General features: G+C 54.0%; 1 protein-coding gene across 8 annotated transcripts in view; it reads left to right on the forward strand.

The window, feature by feature from the left end:
- The first annotated feature begins 132 nt into the window (after positions 1-132).
- Positions 133-13,353, forward strand: part of chd5 (chromodomain helicase DNA binding protein 5) — a 28,524-nt gene continuing 15,303 nt past the window's right edge. For 6 of the 8 annotated variants that reach the window (XM_035520464.2, XM_035520468.2, XM_081705375.1 and 3 more), the window contains exons 1-14: positions 133-883; positions 5,609-5,760; positions 8,045-8,239; positions 8,324-8,442; positions 8,901-9,142; positions 9,462-9,574; positions 9,841-9,967; positions 10,274-10,440; positions 11,122-11,340; positions 11,488-11,694; positions 11,954-12,165; positions 12,306-12,437; positions 12,547-12,655; positions 12,813-13,004. In XM_035520464.2, coding sequence (XP_035376357.2) covers positions 817-883; positions 5,609-5,760; positions 8,045-8,239; positions 8,324-8,442; positions 8,901-9,142; positions 9,462-9,574; positions 9,841-9,967; positions 10,274-10,440; positions 11,122-11,340; positions 11,488-11,694; positions 11,954-12,165; positions 12,306-12,437; positions 12,547-12,655; positions 12,813-13,004 — 2,253 coding nt within the window. In that variant the 5' untranslated portion in view covers positions 133-816. The remainder of the gene's footprint in view (positions 884-5,608; positions 5,761-8,044; positions 8,240-8,323; positions 8,443-8,900; positions 9,143-9,461; positions 9,575-9,840; positions 9,968-10,273; positions 10,441-11,121; positions 11,341-11,487; positions 11,695-11,953; positions 12,166-12,305; positions 12,438-12,546; positions 12,656-12,812; positions 13,005-13,353) is intronic. The other 2 variants (XM_035520467.2, XM_035520469.2) reach the window with 1 other exon arrangement.

A 13,353-nucleotide genomic window follows, 5' to 3' on the forward strand; every position in this document is an offset into this window, starting at 1 on the left:
CTCACGCTGCCTGCGGAAATAAAAGCCCCCTCCTATTATAATGCGACGACGGCCAGTGTTGTGCCCCGTGGACACCTGTAAACCGGCAACGTCATCGCGAGACAGGGTCCCCCCCGTTCCGTTTTCAGTCCCGCGACCGGAGAAAATTCCGCCCGTGCGATCCGCACAAAGACGCGCCGTCGTCGTCGCGAGGCTTCCGCGCACGTCGCCGCGGCAGAGATGCGGCCGCCCGCCGCGTGCTTGCACTCGCGGGAGGGAAACGCAGACGGCGCGCGGCCCGCACGCCGCAAAGGACCGCGCGCAACTTTCCATCCCGATGCAAACCTCCGCTTGCACGGGCGATGCCAGCGCGAGACGGGGGGCACGCGGAGCCGGCGAGAGAGAGAGAGAGAGAGGGAGAGCGAGAGAGACGCACACGCGCACCGCGCGCGCTTCTGTTCCGCTGCTGGTCAAACTGGTTACTAGGGGAGCAGCACTACTAACTTAGTCGTGTCGGAAATTATGGGATGGATTGCCATGGCAACAGACCAGACGTCACAATCTGGGCATGTGTGTTCCATTTTTGTCTCTTTCTTGTTTCCAGTCCGGGGGATCTGGAGAGAGGACGAGAGGAGAGGAGAGAGGCAGGTTTTTCTGCGAGCCTCCGAGACGGGGCAGCCATCTTTCGGCGGACTGTTAAATAAGATCCTCACCTTCACGGGACCCGCGAGCCCTTCAAAGGCGTCGCGATATATCGGCGCTCGTGGGGGGTTAAAGTCGCGGGACTTTGCACTGCTGGCTCGGATGTGATTTTTTTGTTGTTGTTATGCAGTAAAGATGCCCGGGTCACTGAGCAATGAAGAAGAGGGCCAAGACGATCTGGATTTCGAAGACGACATGCCAGGTGAGGCAGGCGAGGTGGTACCAGAGGAGGAGGAGGAGGAGGAGGGGGAGTTCCTATCCAGCAGCGCTGCACGGGCGCTGCACGGGCGCTGCTACGCCTAGTTGAATGCGGGAAAAGGGCTTGCCCGCGCGCTGCCTTACTGTAGGGGGCTGCACTTCTGTGGAAGGGGGGCGACGAGACGCAGCACGCGCTGTGATGCCCTGTCCAAACGATCACAGCGCGTGACCCGTGCTGGCCCGTGCTCAGCTCAAACGCGCTGCTCTCCACACGCAAACTGGGTTTTGCACGGCCGAGTCTCGCGGACAATGCCCGTGGGTTTTCACGAGCAGTTGGCTTCAGTTGACTTGCACTGATGTCGTATCGACGGACGCGGTTTTCTTTGCATATAAATTAGATGTATGCACACCATTTTGTTTCCCCACCAGTTTGCGTTGATATTGGGCACGTTCATCAGACCTGATAAAGTCCGTCTGTAAAATTTTCCGTTTTCGTATTGGCACGTGCAACACTTTGCATGAGTTTATATACGTACCAGTTAACACATTGTTGTAGTGTATGTGATGTCTAAGATGTTATGTTTAAGCCACTGTGATAACAGATATATATATATATAAATGTATATTTGTATATATATATATATATATATATATATATATATATATATATATATATATATATATATATATACAAATATACATTTATATATATATATATATATACACATATATTTTATTTATATATATATATATATATATATATATATATATATATATATATATATACATACAATATACACATTTTCTGTCGTGGTTAAAATATAACAATAATGCTTCCAAGAGCCACGTGTAAAGAGGAAACACCACTGACTTCTCAACCTCCACGAAGGGGCTTTTAAGATTTACACGCTTCTCAACTGCTGTCTGCATGTCAAAGGACTGAGATCACACCACTACTCTGAATTCATACACTTGTACTGATTCGATACACTTACCGACACTTTCACATCTGTGGGCATGTGGCACGGCACACTTGGCGTTATGTAGCCTTATTACACGAGTCCAAGGTCAGGGAGGCGCCTGGTTCTCCTTCTCGGTTCCGTTATATAACGTGCCCATAACACGTTTTTATTTTCAGTCCTCTGCAGCTCATAAACAGGAATCGGCATCCTCCCGGTCGGATCCGTCCCACCTCCCCGGGGTCAGGTGCCGTGCTAGGCGGATGTGATGGAGTGGTTGGGTAGCTGGGCCTCAGCCACGGCTGTCTGCTTCTTACCCTGACGTGGCGCTCGGCTCAATCAAATCAATACATTCATAGTTCCTTGCCTTCGGCCAGCTCGGGGCTCTGTGTATTAATTGCGAGTTGGTCAAACTCCCTTAAAACGACTGAGGTCTGTCAATCTATCTGTCTGGCTGTCTGTTTATCTGTCATCGCTGCCTTTCCCTCACAAAAATATACGGTCAGGTAAAATCCAATCACTAGTAGAACATCAAATAAAGATTTTTCATGTGTTGTGTGAAAGTAAATGGCGGAAGTTTTCAGAGTCGGCAGCCCATCGCGGTTAAAAGGCGGAAAGGCCGTGTTCAGAGCGCGCCATGCACTGCGAGCGGCTGTTGCCACCGGGGACTCTGCTTCCTTGATTTCATGAAATGCAGCCAAGACCCAGTGAAGGTTATTCTGGTGTCTGTGGAGGCCAGACCGCTGTTATCACTATCAGATGTGTATGGCAGAATTCCAGGAGGAAAATGTATTTTAACTGAGCATTTTAGCATGCATCCCAGCCTGGTGGCAGAGTTAATACTCAAACCCTTCCCCGAACTGTGCCCGTTTCCCACAAGGATGGTCGTTCGGAGATAACCTGCGGCCGCTGTGCTTCTGGGAAGCCCAGTGTTCATTAGTGCGAACTGCTGCTTTCTCAGTTTTAAAAGGAGTGGGTTTGAGATATTAATTATCTGTTACTAAATTCTTAACAAGCTAGCAGGCGTAATAGCGTCCCCTATGACACAGCAGGTTACTGGAAGCGCAACCGGAGGGTTGCAGTCTGGCTTGTGCACGGAGCCGACTACACACTTCGCACACTGCAGAACCCATGACCGTCACCTGCAGCCAGAGGCATAAAGCGATCACTGGCACATGGCTCTAATAGTCGAACCTTTAAATCAGATTCATTTAAATAATGTGCCCTGCGAAATGTTAGCGAGGAGGACTGGGTGAACGACACTGTCTGTAGGGAAGTGCTCGATCTGCACGATGTTTCGGGTCACCGCGTGCATGTTTTAATCGGGTGCCTTCAAACTGAGCACCCGGTACCCGTGGTCAAGCGTGAACATTCGAAGCGGTTCTCTTTGAGGTGCGCCCGTTCGAGTCAGCGGTCCCGCGGCAGAGAGGGTCCAGAGAGGTTGCGGAGGGGCCGGGAACGCCATGCCGGCTGTGGGAGTCCGGGCGGTTTCCCATGGCCGCAGGAAAAGCGCGGGAGTGCTCTCGTTTCCCAGAATGACCTACGGCAGGGATGCCTTCCTCACCAAAGGTCCAGGACTTCTGCTGTCTCGCAGAGCTGACTGACTGTCTCTGCTGCCCGGGTCGGGTCCGTTTACCTATCAGAGCCCTGCGTTTTGCACCGTGTGCGTATGTTGTGTGCCTGCGTAATTGCGTGTCTGTCATGCCTCTACTCTGTTCACACTGTGCTGCATTCAGATTTGCCCTCGGGGACCAATAAACTGTATATATCTATCCATCTATTTATCTGTCTGTTCGAGTATTTGAAGGTGAGAGGCAGCGTGCGCCACGCGCTGCTCTCTGTCCTTGCCTCGTGTCTCTCATTTCAGCAAGGTTTTCTCTTACATTGTTTTGTCCCCCTTTGAAATTGAAAGATTATCAGTAGGTTTTCCTGTGCTGTGGAAGATGTCTCTCTGAGCGGCAGGGGCTATTTTTGGATACTGCACCATGAAAGCATACACCCAATCTGAGCTGGAGATTGGGCATGTGTGTATAATGTTTGCATCACACAAGTGAGTCCCTGCGACATGGTGCACGATGTTTAATGAAATTAGAAGCGCGGCGTGCGTTGCGCAGCTGCCGGAGTTCACGTTCGACGGCCGATTTGCATTTATAATTTGCAGTTGCGCTCCATAATCGTGGATTATAAATGATAAATCTTAAATTTGTGGAATCGGCGGTTGCCGCAGCTGCAAAAGTTTTGTCATGGGGGCCGACGGAAAGGTCTGCAAAGTAGGACTACGGCGAATGGAAAACTGCTGTAAAAATCCTGCAGGAAAGGCGCAGAACGGCAGGAACGCACTTTTCCCGTACCCTCCTCTAGTTAACTAGGCGGGCTAGCTGTGATGCTGTTGCTGAGAATAGATTGTGCTTTGCATAATCACTTAAAGCCAGGACTGGTGTTTCGGATGATGCGCCAGAACTCTGTTTGCCTGTGTAGGACAAGCTCAGAGCAGTGGAAATTTGCCATGGTTTATCGTAAGCGGCCCATCTGGAAGGCATTGTATGTGCGCGTGTAGGTACACGCGAGTTTCTGCCTCGGTGATGCAGGCTGGAGGGAAGTTATGGTCCACGCACGGATAAGGATGGAGGATAAAGTTGCTTCCTGCTCTCGGTCCCTGGGTCGCATCGCCCTGCGAGGGGAACCATCCCGCCCCGTCACGCTCCGTCCCCTGACGAGGGGCGAGTTCGCAGTTCGGCGTCTGCTTGTGTTAACAGCGGGGCCCGTGGGGAGCCCGATGCACGTTCCCGTAAAACCCCCCCAGGGCCGCGCGTCTCCACTCTAACGGAGCGCGCCGGATCCGTGGCCCGGGGTCATTCACCTGCTCGCGCTCCCAGCGCGATGCTTGATCCTGACGGTATAAACTTTGCCCACAAACATGTAGACGAGAGATTTCCAGAAAATGAACAGCACTGACCTGGAAGACTCCTTAAAAAGGGGCCCTTAATGGCTCCGGAGCCGCGGACAGACACCCGTGAGCGTTGGCGTTCTTCCCACTCTTTCCTTTCAACCTGGCCTGTTCGCACTCGTCCCGTCCTGCATCCCGGCGGGCGCCGGTCCCTAGATCTGCTCTCATCAGTGCTCCGGTGTGTTCATATGCAGGATGGGAAAAAAAAAGGACCCAGCCTCCTTAGACAGCAGCTCCCGGTTGCTCTGGGGGGACGGTGAGCGGAGCCGGAAGCGCGGAGGGTCCGCTCTGCGCGGTGCTCCGTGTATTCGCAGGGAAACGGGGCTTAGATGGGTCGCCAGGACGGTGCGGTGCGGGAGACGGGGAAAGCTCCTGGGCTGCAGGGCAGGGGCTTAGCCAGCTGCCCCCGGCACGCGAGCTGCATGTTTGGTGGGCCGAGCGGTAGACCGTAGAGGGTGGGAGGGGCTCCATCGGTGCGTCCGACGCAGCTTGCACAGCTCATGTCCACGGCAGAGTGCCACCGGCACGTTGTTTTTGTTTACAGTGTGAGATTCGCAGTTCAGAGGGTGACGGGCCACCTCACCTCTCTCCTGCCTTCCCCGCACGCTGTCGGCGGCTGCCGCCGTCGTCTGGGGAACGCTCCTGTGCCCTCTGCCTCTCCCACACCCCCCCCGGAACCCCAGACACGCAGCCGTCATGACTCCGGAGTAACATCAGAGAAGGCGTGGGCGGAGAGAGGAAGAATGCACAAAGAGAGGTGCGAAAGAGAGCTGACAACGCGCTGCGTGTTTGTGTTTGTGTTTGCGGTTGTGTCCGCGTGCAGACGAGGACGAGGACGCCGAGCGTGATGGCGTGCTCCTCTCGCCCCTGGAGCGGTTCTTCTCCGACGACGACGCCGCCAAGCAGAAGAAGAAGAAACCCGGCAGGGCGAAGGAAGGCAAGATGGCCAGGGTGAGGAAGAGCAAGAAGAGAGAGGTGAGTTTCCCGCACGGCCCCGCGCGGCCCCGCGCGGCCCCGCCGGCGGCGCGGGACCGAGGCAGCGTCTGCTGCGCCGTCCGTCACAGTCCGAAGCCTCTCGCCTTCCGTGGCTTTCGTCGCCGCCAGTCCCGTCCCACCGGTCAGGCGTCCCTCTATTGCGCCGTAGGTGCAATTTTGAAAAGGGGATTGTGGGTAACCCACGGACGTCCAGCCTGGTGGCTGGACTCGGATTTGATCTCGTCGCCTGTTGGCTGGGCGAACCCTTAGACAGTTCCACTCAGGAGCTTAATGGTGTGCCATTTTCTGACCACATCACACTTTTAAATGTAAAAAATGTAAAGAAATTACATTTTAAATGTGGTTTGTCTTTCAAGCACACGAACAGTTTTCGATGAATGGCTCTAGGGCTTTGTTGGGGTGGGCGGAGCTTAGGCTCGGCTTTACAGACGGTATCTGTCGGCGGAGACGAGGGAACAGCCTGACAGCTGAACTCTCTTTGCTCTTAGATCCTGACATGCCCTTAGCGGGATTAAACTGACGCTAAGCCATCCTCACATCACAGAGGGTCTGTCTGAACCCGCACCTTGGCTCACAGGGGCCGCCTTGCGCTCTCGTGCCGATAGTAAACATCGATGTTTAATCTAGTCTAGAAATGTAAAAAAAAAAAAAAATCTAGAAAAATCACACGGGCCGTGTATGTGGTGTTTGGACGAGGTCGCGCGCAAATGGGCCTTCTGTCCGTGTGTGGGGCTTCCTCCCCGCGGGGGGTGGGGGACGACACCGGTCACTCTCTGCTGGACCTGCCACTGTCCACCAGTCAGTGGTCTGACAGGCTGGTCCCCCACACCTTCCTTACACCCCCCCCCCCCCTCTCTCTCTCTCTCTCTCTCTCTATTTTTCTTGTCATCTCTACTACTAGCACCCCCTAATCATCCCTTCTAAACGTTCCAATAAACGCCTGCCCCACTGATCTGGGGTCAGGGCACTCAAACCTTCGCTCCATCCAGCAGTCTCCCTAACCGGGTGCCAGCCGGGCCCGCTGCCCTGTCCGTCCAGACGCAGACGCCCTGCGGGTCTTCCTCGGCGATGACGGGGTCCGACAGCGCCACTTTCTGCAGTTTGGAGCATTTTTATTTCCGGAATTTTTTTGGGATGTGAGTCACGGCATTTTGCTTTTGCGTAGAGCAAGTGTAGAATGCCTTGCACAATGGCACCCAGTACAGCAGTTCTGCAGGGCAGGGAAGCGTGAGCGTGGTGAAGGCTGTTGCTTCTGCTCAATCCTGTTTCTTTGTGATGAACGGAAATGGCTTTATTTGCTTTGAATATTAGAAGAGATCCTGTTTTTTTTTTGGGTTTTTTTTTTGCTTCGACACTCTCTCCCTCTCTCTCTCTCTCTCTCTCTCTCTCACTGCCTTTCTCATGTTCTCTCTCCCTCCTTCCTTTCTCTCTCACTTCTTCTGTCTCTCTCTCTCTCCCTCTCGCCACGTGTGTAATTGAGGTTCGTCTAGACAGCCCTCTTGCACAGTGCCGCTGCCTTCACTGGGCCTCTGCAAAACACGCTCGTTATGCAAACGTGTCTGATTGAGTGGCAATGTTCCATTGGCTGCTGCAGCAGTGAAAGAGAACCCCCCCCCCCTCCCCCAACCAACAGCACTGCACAGTTTGGTTACCATGGCAACACAGATGGCCCGCCGGCGAGGCTAGAACGTGCTGCGGCAACAGCGGCTTCCCCTGCACGTTCCAGCGATGCGCGCGCACGGTCGCCGCGTGACAGGCATGCGGCGCGGCCGTCCGGCCCGGTGCAGCTCGGCGAGGGGCTGAGGGGCCTCCTCTTCTCCGGCCTGGGCTTCCTGTGGCAGAGGAGCTCCAGAGAGACATCAAAACGCGCGCGAACGTCCGGTTCGCCGGCCCCGCTCCTGGAGATCCTCACCTGCTGCCGAGTTTCGTTCCAAACGCTCCCGGTCTTGCCACTCAGGGCTTTGTCAAACTCCTGGACTACGGGGCTGGATCGGGCATTGGGATACTGAGCGGGCCTGGGGCCACGCGGGGAGACTGTGCGATGGCAGCGTGAAAGCCAACACTGGGTTGCAGGCAAAACTGTTTTGGTAGCTCGACACACTTTCGTACAACATCTCTCAAGTGCAGCTGTAGCATGTTTGCTACCGTCAGCGTGGTGAGCCTCACTCATGTTTCCATGACAGTGACTTTTTCTTTCCTCCTAACTTCCACCATTAATATTCCCTCTAGCAGTTTTCCCAGCCTGTTGACATGCATCCCGCAGGGCGGCGGCGGAGGCGAGCGCGAGGACGTGTCGGACGGGGAGGAGCGGAGGAGGCGCTCCGAGAGCGAGAGCAGCAGCAGCGGCACGCCGAAGAAGAAGAAGAAGAAACCCAAAGAGAAGAAGGAGAAGAAAACCAAGTGGAGGAAGAAAGAAGACGACGAGGACGAGGAGGACGAGGAGGACGGGAATGCGAAGGTAGCGCGGCGCGTGCCCTCCTGCTCCGACCCCCCCCCCCCCCCCGCGCGGCCCCTTAGCCCCCCTGCTTCTTTCTGACTGCAGGAACCCAAGTCGTCCGGCCAGCTGATGGAGGAGTGGGGCTTGGAGGACGTGCAGTATGCCTTCTCGGAGGACGACTACAGGACCATCACCAACTACAAGGCCTTCAGCCAGTTTCTCAGGTCACCCTTCCAGAAGCTTCCTCTTGGGTCCCGCCTTCTTCTCTTTCGCTGGGTTCTGTTCTTCCCTAAGCCAGTTTGAAGTGATGTAACTTCTGAGTAAAGCCTGATTACTGCAGTGGAAATCCACCCAATCCACCTGCACCAGCAAGATTTGATTGGCTGATATTACTGACCGAGTGCTGCATCGGTTGGGCTTTATCTTTACACCGCCAGAAATGTTTTCAATTCTGGATTATATGAGTGTAAACCGACTGCTGTTTTCAGACAATAAACTATACTGTATGTCACTGTTCCTAGCATGTAGTATAACTATAATCTAGATTAACTGTACAACTTCCTTAATTTTTGTAAAACAAATCAAAAAGTGTAGTAAGAGCAGTGTCGCCCATTGTTGTTAAATGTTCCAGTAACCCACCCCGTCTGCACGACTAATGAGATGACCTACTTCTGTTGGTCAGGCCCCTCATTGCCAAGAAGAACCCCAAGATCCCCATGTCCAAGATGATGACCGTGCTGGGGGCCAAATGGCGCGAGTTCAGCGCCAACAACCCATTCAAGGGCACGTCCGCCACGGCCGTGGCTGCCGCCGTGGCCGCCGCCGTGGAAACCGTCAATGTGGCCCCTCCCATCTCAGTTAGCGGCATCCAGCAGGTCTCCCCAGCAGGGCCGATCAAAAAAGCCAAAACCAAAGAGGGCAAGGGTAAGGTTGTTTTTCTTCTTTTTGTCCTGTCGTCTGTCACGCAGCTGGTAGTGTTGCTGTCCCGCTGGAGTGACTCGGGACCCCGGCAGGGTCCAGATGAATAATTAGCGCATCAGATAACGACGGTAGGATAATGCTTAGATGTTCCGCTCTGTTGCTCTGCCTTTTCCAAAGGGTGCCTTATTTAATAGTGTATCAGATGCAGGATTTCCTTATTCATCCACAGACTACAAGTAACGCTAATTTGGGGTGGTTTTTGTAGCGTATGAGGTAGAGGGTAAAGGGCAGTGTGTGAAATATCTGAATTGCACCCCCACAGGGCCTGGTGCTAAGAAGAAGACCAAGCAGCCCAAGGACACCAAGAAAAAAGCAAAGACCAAGAAGCCGAAATCCAAGTCAGGCCAGGGCGGCAAAAGGAAAAAGGCATCCTCGGTAAGACGTCTAGAGCCTACTCCCCGGAAACTGCTTTCCCTTAACAGGAGGTTCCCGTTTCCACAGTAACGCTTGGAATTTGTTCAGTCTGGTTTGTTGCTCGGCGACTGCTGTCACCTGTGTCCTGCGAAGCGATTTTATTCGTCACGTCATTTTTGATGATTTATTTATTTATTTTTACTCGCACTCTGCCCCAAGGCACTCGCCGATTCATTTGTTGTCTGTCTGGTGGGCCGGTTGTAGCATGCTTGTTTTTCGTCTAACAGAGCGAGGAGGACTTCCTGGATGACTTCTCTGATTTTGATGATGTCAGCATCCACAGTGCCTCCGTCCGTTCCGACGCTTCAGGGGCACCCAAGAAGAAAACCAGACGAGGCCGCAAAAAAAGGAAAAGTAAAGGGCTCCTTCTCTCAAGGCTCCGCCCCCTCATGCCAAGCTCCTCCTCCTCTCTTCAGGCTCCTCCCCCTTTTTCTACATGAGTGGTTTTTTTTGTTTTGTTTTTTTATTCGTTTGAATGTGTAATAATCTCTTTGAGTTTAGCTAAATTCCTCATTTGTGTGTCAGTATGAGCTAAGCATTAGTTCGTGGACTGTGTGTTTTGAAGAAGAATGCCTCATGTTTGATGCCGTATTTAACACCACCGCCACATCACTTTGTAGACAAAAATCGGGTTACAAACGTGTGTGTGTGTGTGAATAGGAGAAGACATGGACGGCTATGAGACAGACCATCAGGACTACTGCGAGGTCTGTCAGCAGGGCGGGGAGATCATCCTGTGTGACACCTGCCCCAGAGCCTACCACCTGGTGTGCCTCGACCCAGAGCTGGAGAAGGCTCCTGAGGGCAAATGGAGTTGCCCCCACTGCGTGAGTGACCCCCACACATGCCCACTGTGTGAATGACCCCTCCTCACACACCCACACACAGAGCTACACACACACAGCATGAATAACCAACACACACACCTCCACTGTGTTTGAGTGACCCTTAATGAATTCTAGCTTTCCAAACAGACACACACACACACACACACACACACACAGCAGGCACTTACCTGCACTCCTTCTCTCCAACATGCTTGGACAGACGCCATCACTGGGCTCTTGCTTGCTTGTCACACTTGCCATTTATTGCCCGGAGGGTCTGACAAAAGTAGTCCAAACCAGGCGTGTGCTCGGGGATGAGAGCCTCCAGGCCGGCTCTCGTTTCCGCCGACTCCGCCGCCGTTCCGCTGTGGAAATGAAGACCTCTGGTCTGACGGATGGGTTGCACCAAGCCCAGAAGGGGGGGCGACGGCATATCCTGCCCCCGTCACGTCTTCGTGGTTATCAAACCCGTGACGCTTCTTTATCTTCCCGGGGCAGCAGGGCCGATTTCGCGGCGTGGTGAAATTTCGGGACAACCTCCGGATCACGTTGTGCGGCAGCGCGCGGGTTTTGTGTGTATTGACGGCTCGTGGACGCCCTCGGCGGAGCTCGGATGGGCTGCTTTGCTCCCGCGCCGGCTGCCCACCGCCGCTCACGCCTCCTGGGATGTTCCTCTTCCAGGAGAAGGAGGGCATCCAGTGGGAGGCCAAGGATGACGAGGAAGAGGAGGAGGATGATGCGGGCGAAGAGGAGGACGACCACATGGAGTTCTGCCGCGTGTGCAAGGACGGTGGCGAGCTTCTGTGCTGCGACGCTTGCCCCTCCTCCTACCACATCCACTGCCTGAACCCGCCGCTGGCAGACATCCCCAACGGCGAGTGGCTCTGCCCCCGCTGCATGGTGAGGGGCAAGCGCACACCCCTCAGCCCAGCGCTTGAGGGAAACACTGGAATTGATCTGTTTGTGGGATTTTCCGTTCGAATCGTAATTTGTTTTCACGACGGCGGCAGGTGGCATTGCCGGATAACTCCGTTTTTCTTCTCCTAGTGCCCTCCTCTTAAAGGGAAAGTGCAGAAGATTTTGCACTGGATGTGGGGGGATCCGCCCTTACCCCCGGAGGCCCCGCCCCCCCACGACGGAGAGAAGGCGGAGGGCGTGGCCAAACCCCCGCTCAAGGGCCGACCGGAGAGGCTGCTGTTTGTCAAGTGGGCCGGCCTGTCCTACTGGCACTGTTCCTGGGTGAACGAGTTACAGGTACAGCTGCATTCTGGGAAATGTTTTGTGTGATGTGATTTTTTTTTTTTTTTAAGATGTTATGAGGTGAATTTCTTCAATCACTAGATTTCAGCACATTTTGCGGCTCAAAAACGAATTTGCTAAAACGTGGTACGTGCATGCAAACCAACCGGTGTGACCAGGGAAGAGAGCTTGTCCCAATCGGTTGCCCTGTTTTACGACGTCCTTCCGAGGGCTTTCCTCTCGCCTCCTCACGCCACCCCCTGATTCCCTCCAGCTGGAGCTCTACCACACGGTCATGTACCGCAACTACCAGCGCAAGAACGACATGGAGGAGCCACCGCCGTACGACTACGGCTCCGGCGAGGAGGAGCTCAACAACGAGAAGAGGAAGAGCAAAGATCCGCAGTACGCCGCCATGGAGGAGCGCTTCTACCGCTACGGCATCAAGCCCGAGTGGCTCATCATACACAGGATCCTCAACCACAGGTGGGCCGCGGCCAAGAGACGAAACGCACTCCGGGGGGGGGCCTTTAGTTAAGTGGGCTTTTTCTGACCGATATGTCACATATGACTCCTGGGTGCCAGTTGTGGGGTTCCTTACACTTTAGCTCTGCTCTCTGTTGTAGTTTTGATAAGGATGGAGACATACATTACCTGATCAAATGGAGAGATCTCCCATATGACCAGTGCACCTGGGAGGTAGAAGACTTTGACATCCCTGACTACGAGAACTTTAAACAAGCTTACTGGGACCACAGGTAAGTTCCCTTTAACCAACGCAGAGCACACCTGCCACAGATACTTTCACTCAGACCTTCATATATACAATACTCCTCGCAATCACCAATCGGGACGGTTTTATTTAAGAGAGCAGACGCTCGGGGAGGACCATCGCCCCCTGGTGGTGAGGAAATCCAAGCGCCCCAAAGAGGAAGTGAAGAGGAGAGAGGCTCCTCTGGAAACGCCAGTGGTGGACGTGCGTCCAGCGTGGTCTCCACATCTCCGCGGCATCCGCCGGAGTTTACGAAGTAGAATCAATCTGATCGTTTCACTGCCGCAGAGCTCCAAACTCTGCTTTTCATATCCTGTGTGTGTGTGTGTGTGTGTGTGTGTGTGTGGCTTTGACCACACAGCCCACGGTCAAGTTCGACCAGCAGCCTTGGTACATCAGTGCCACAGGAGGCACTCTGCACCCCTACCAACTGGAGGGCCTGAACTGGCTGCGCTTCTCCTGGGCGCAGGGCACCGACACCATCCTGGCGGACGAGATGGGCCTGGGCAAGACCGTGCAGACCATCGTCTTCCTCTACTCGCTCTACAAGGAGGTACGCAGAACACACTCGCTCCACTTTGGACGTCCCTCCTCCACACACCAGCGCTCTCCGGACGCACGGATGTAGCGCTCGATCGCGCGGACTCGTTTTGAGCATGCAAACGTGGGAAACAGACCCCAGCCCGCACCTGGGTGGAGCGAAGGGTTCATGCGGAAATACGCGCATGCAATTTTGTGCAGGCAGGCGGTTCGGGGCACTTTACAGAGACGAACAAAAGAATAAAGGACGCGAGATGATTTAAAAGAAAGAAACAAGTCAAATCTAAAGGCACAAATGCCAGTGATTTAAAGTAAAGAATAGAAAAGCAGGAGAAGTGCATGTCGCTGCCGCGTGCTGAAGG

Source organism: Electrophorus electricus, chromosome 22 (assembly GCF_041902795.1).
Source record: "Electrophorus electricus isolate QZ-2024a chromosome 22, ASM4190279v1, whole genome shotgun sequence".
Classification (NCBI taxonomy): Eukaryota; Metazoa; Chordata; class Actinopteri; order Gymnotiformes; family Gymnotidae; genus Electrophorus; species Electrophorus electricus.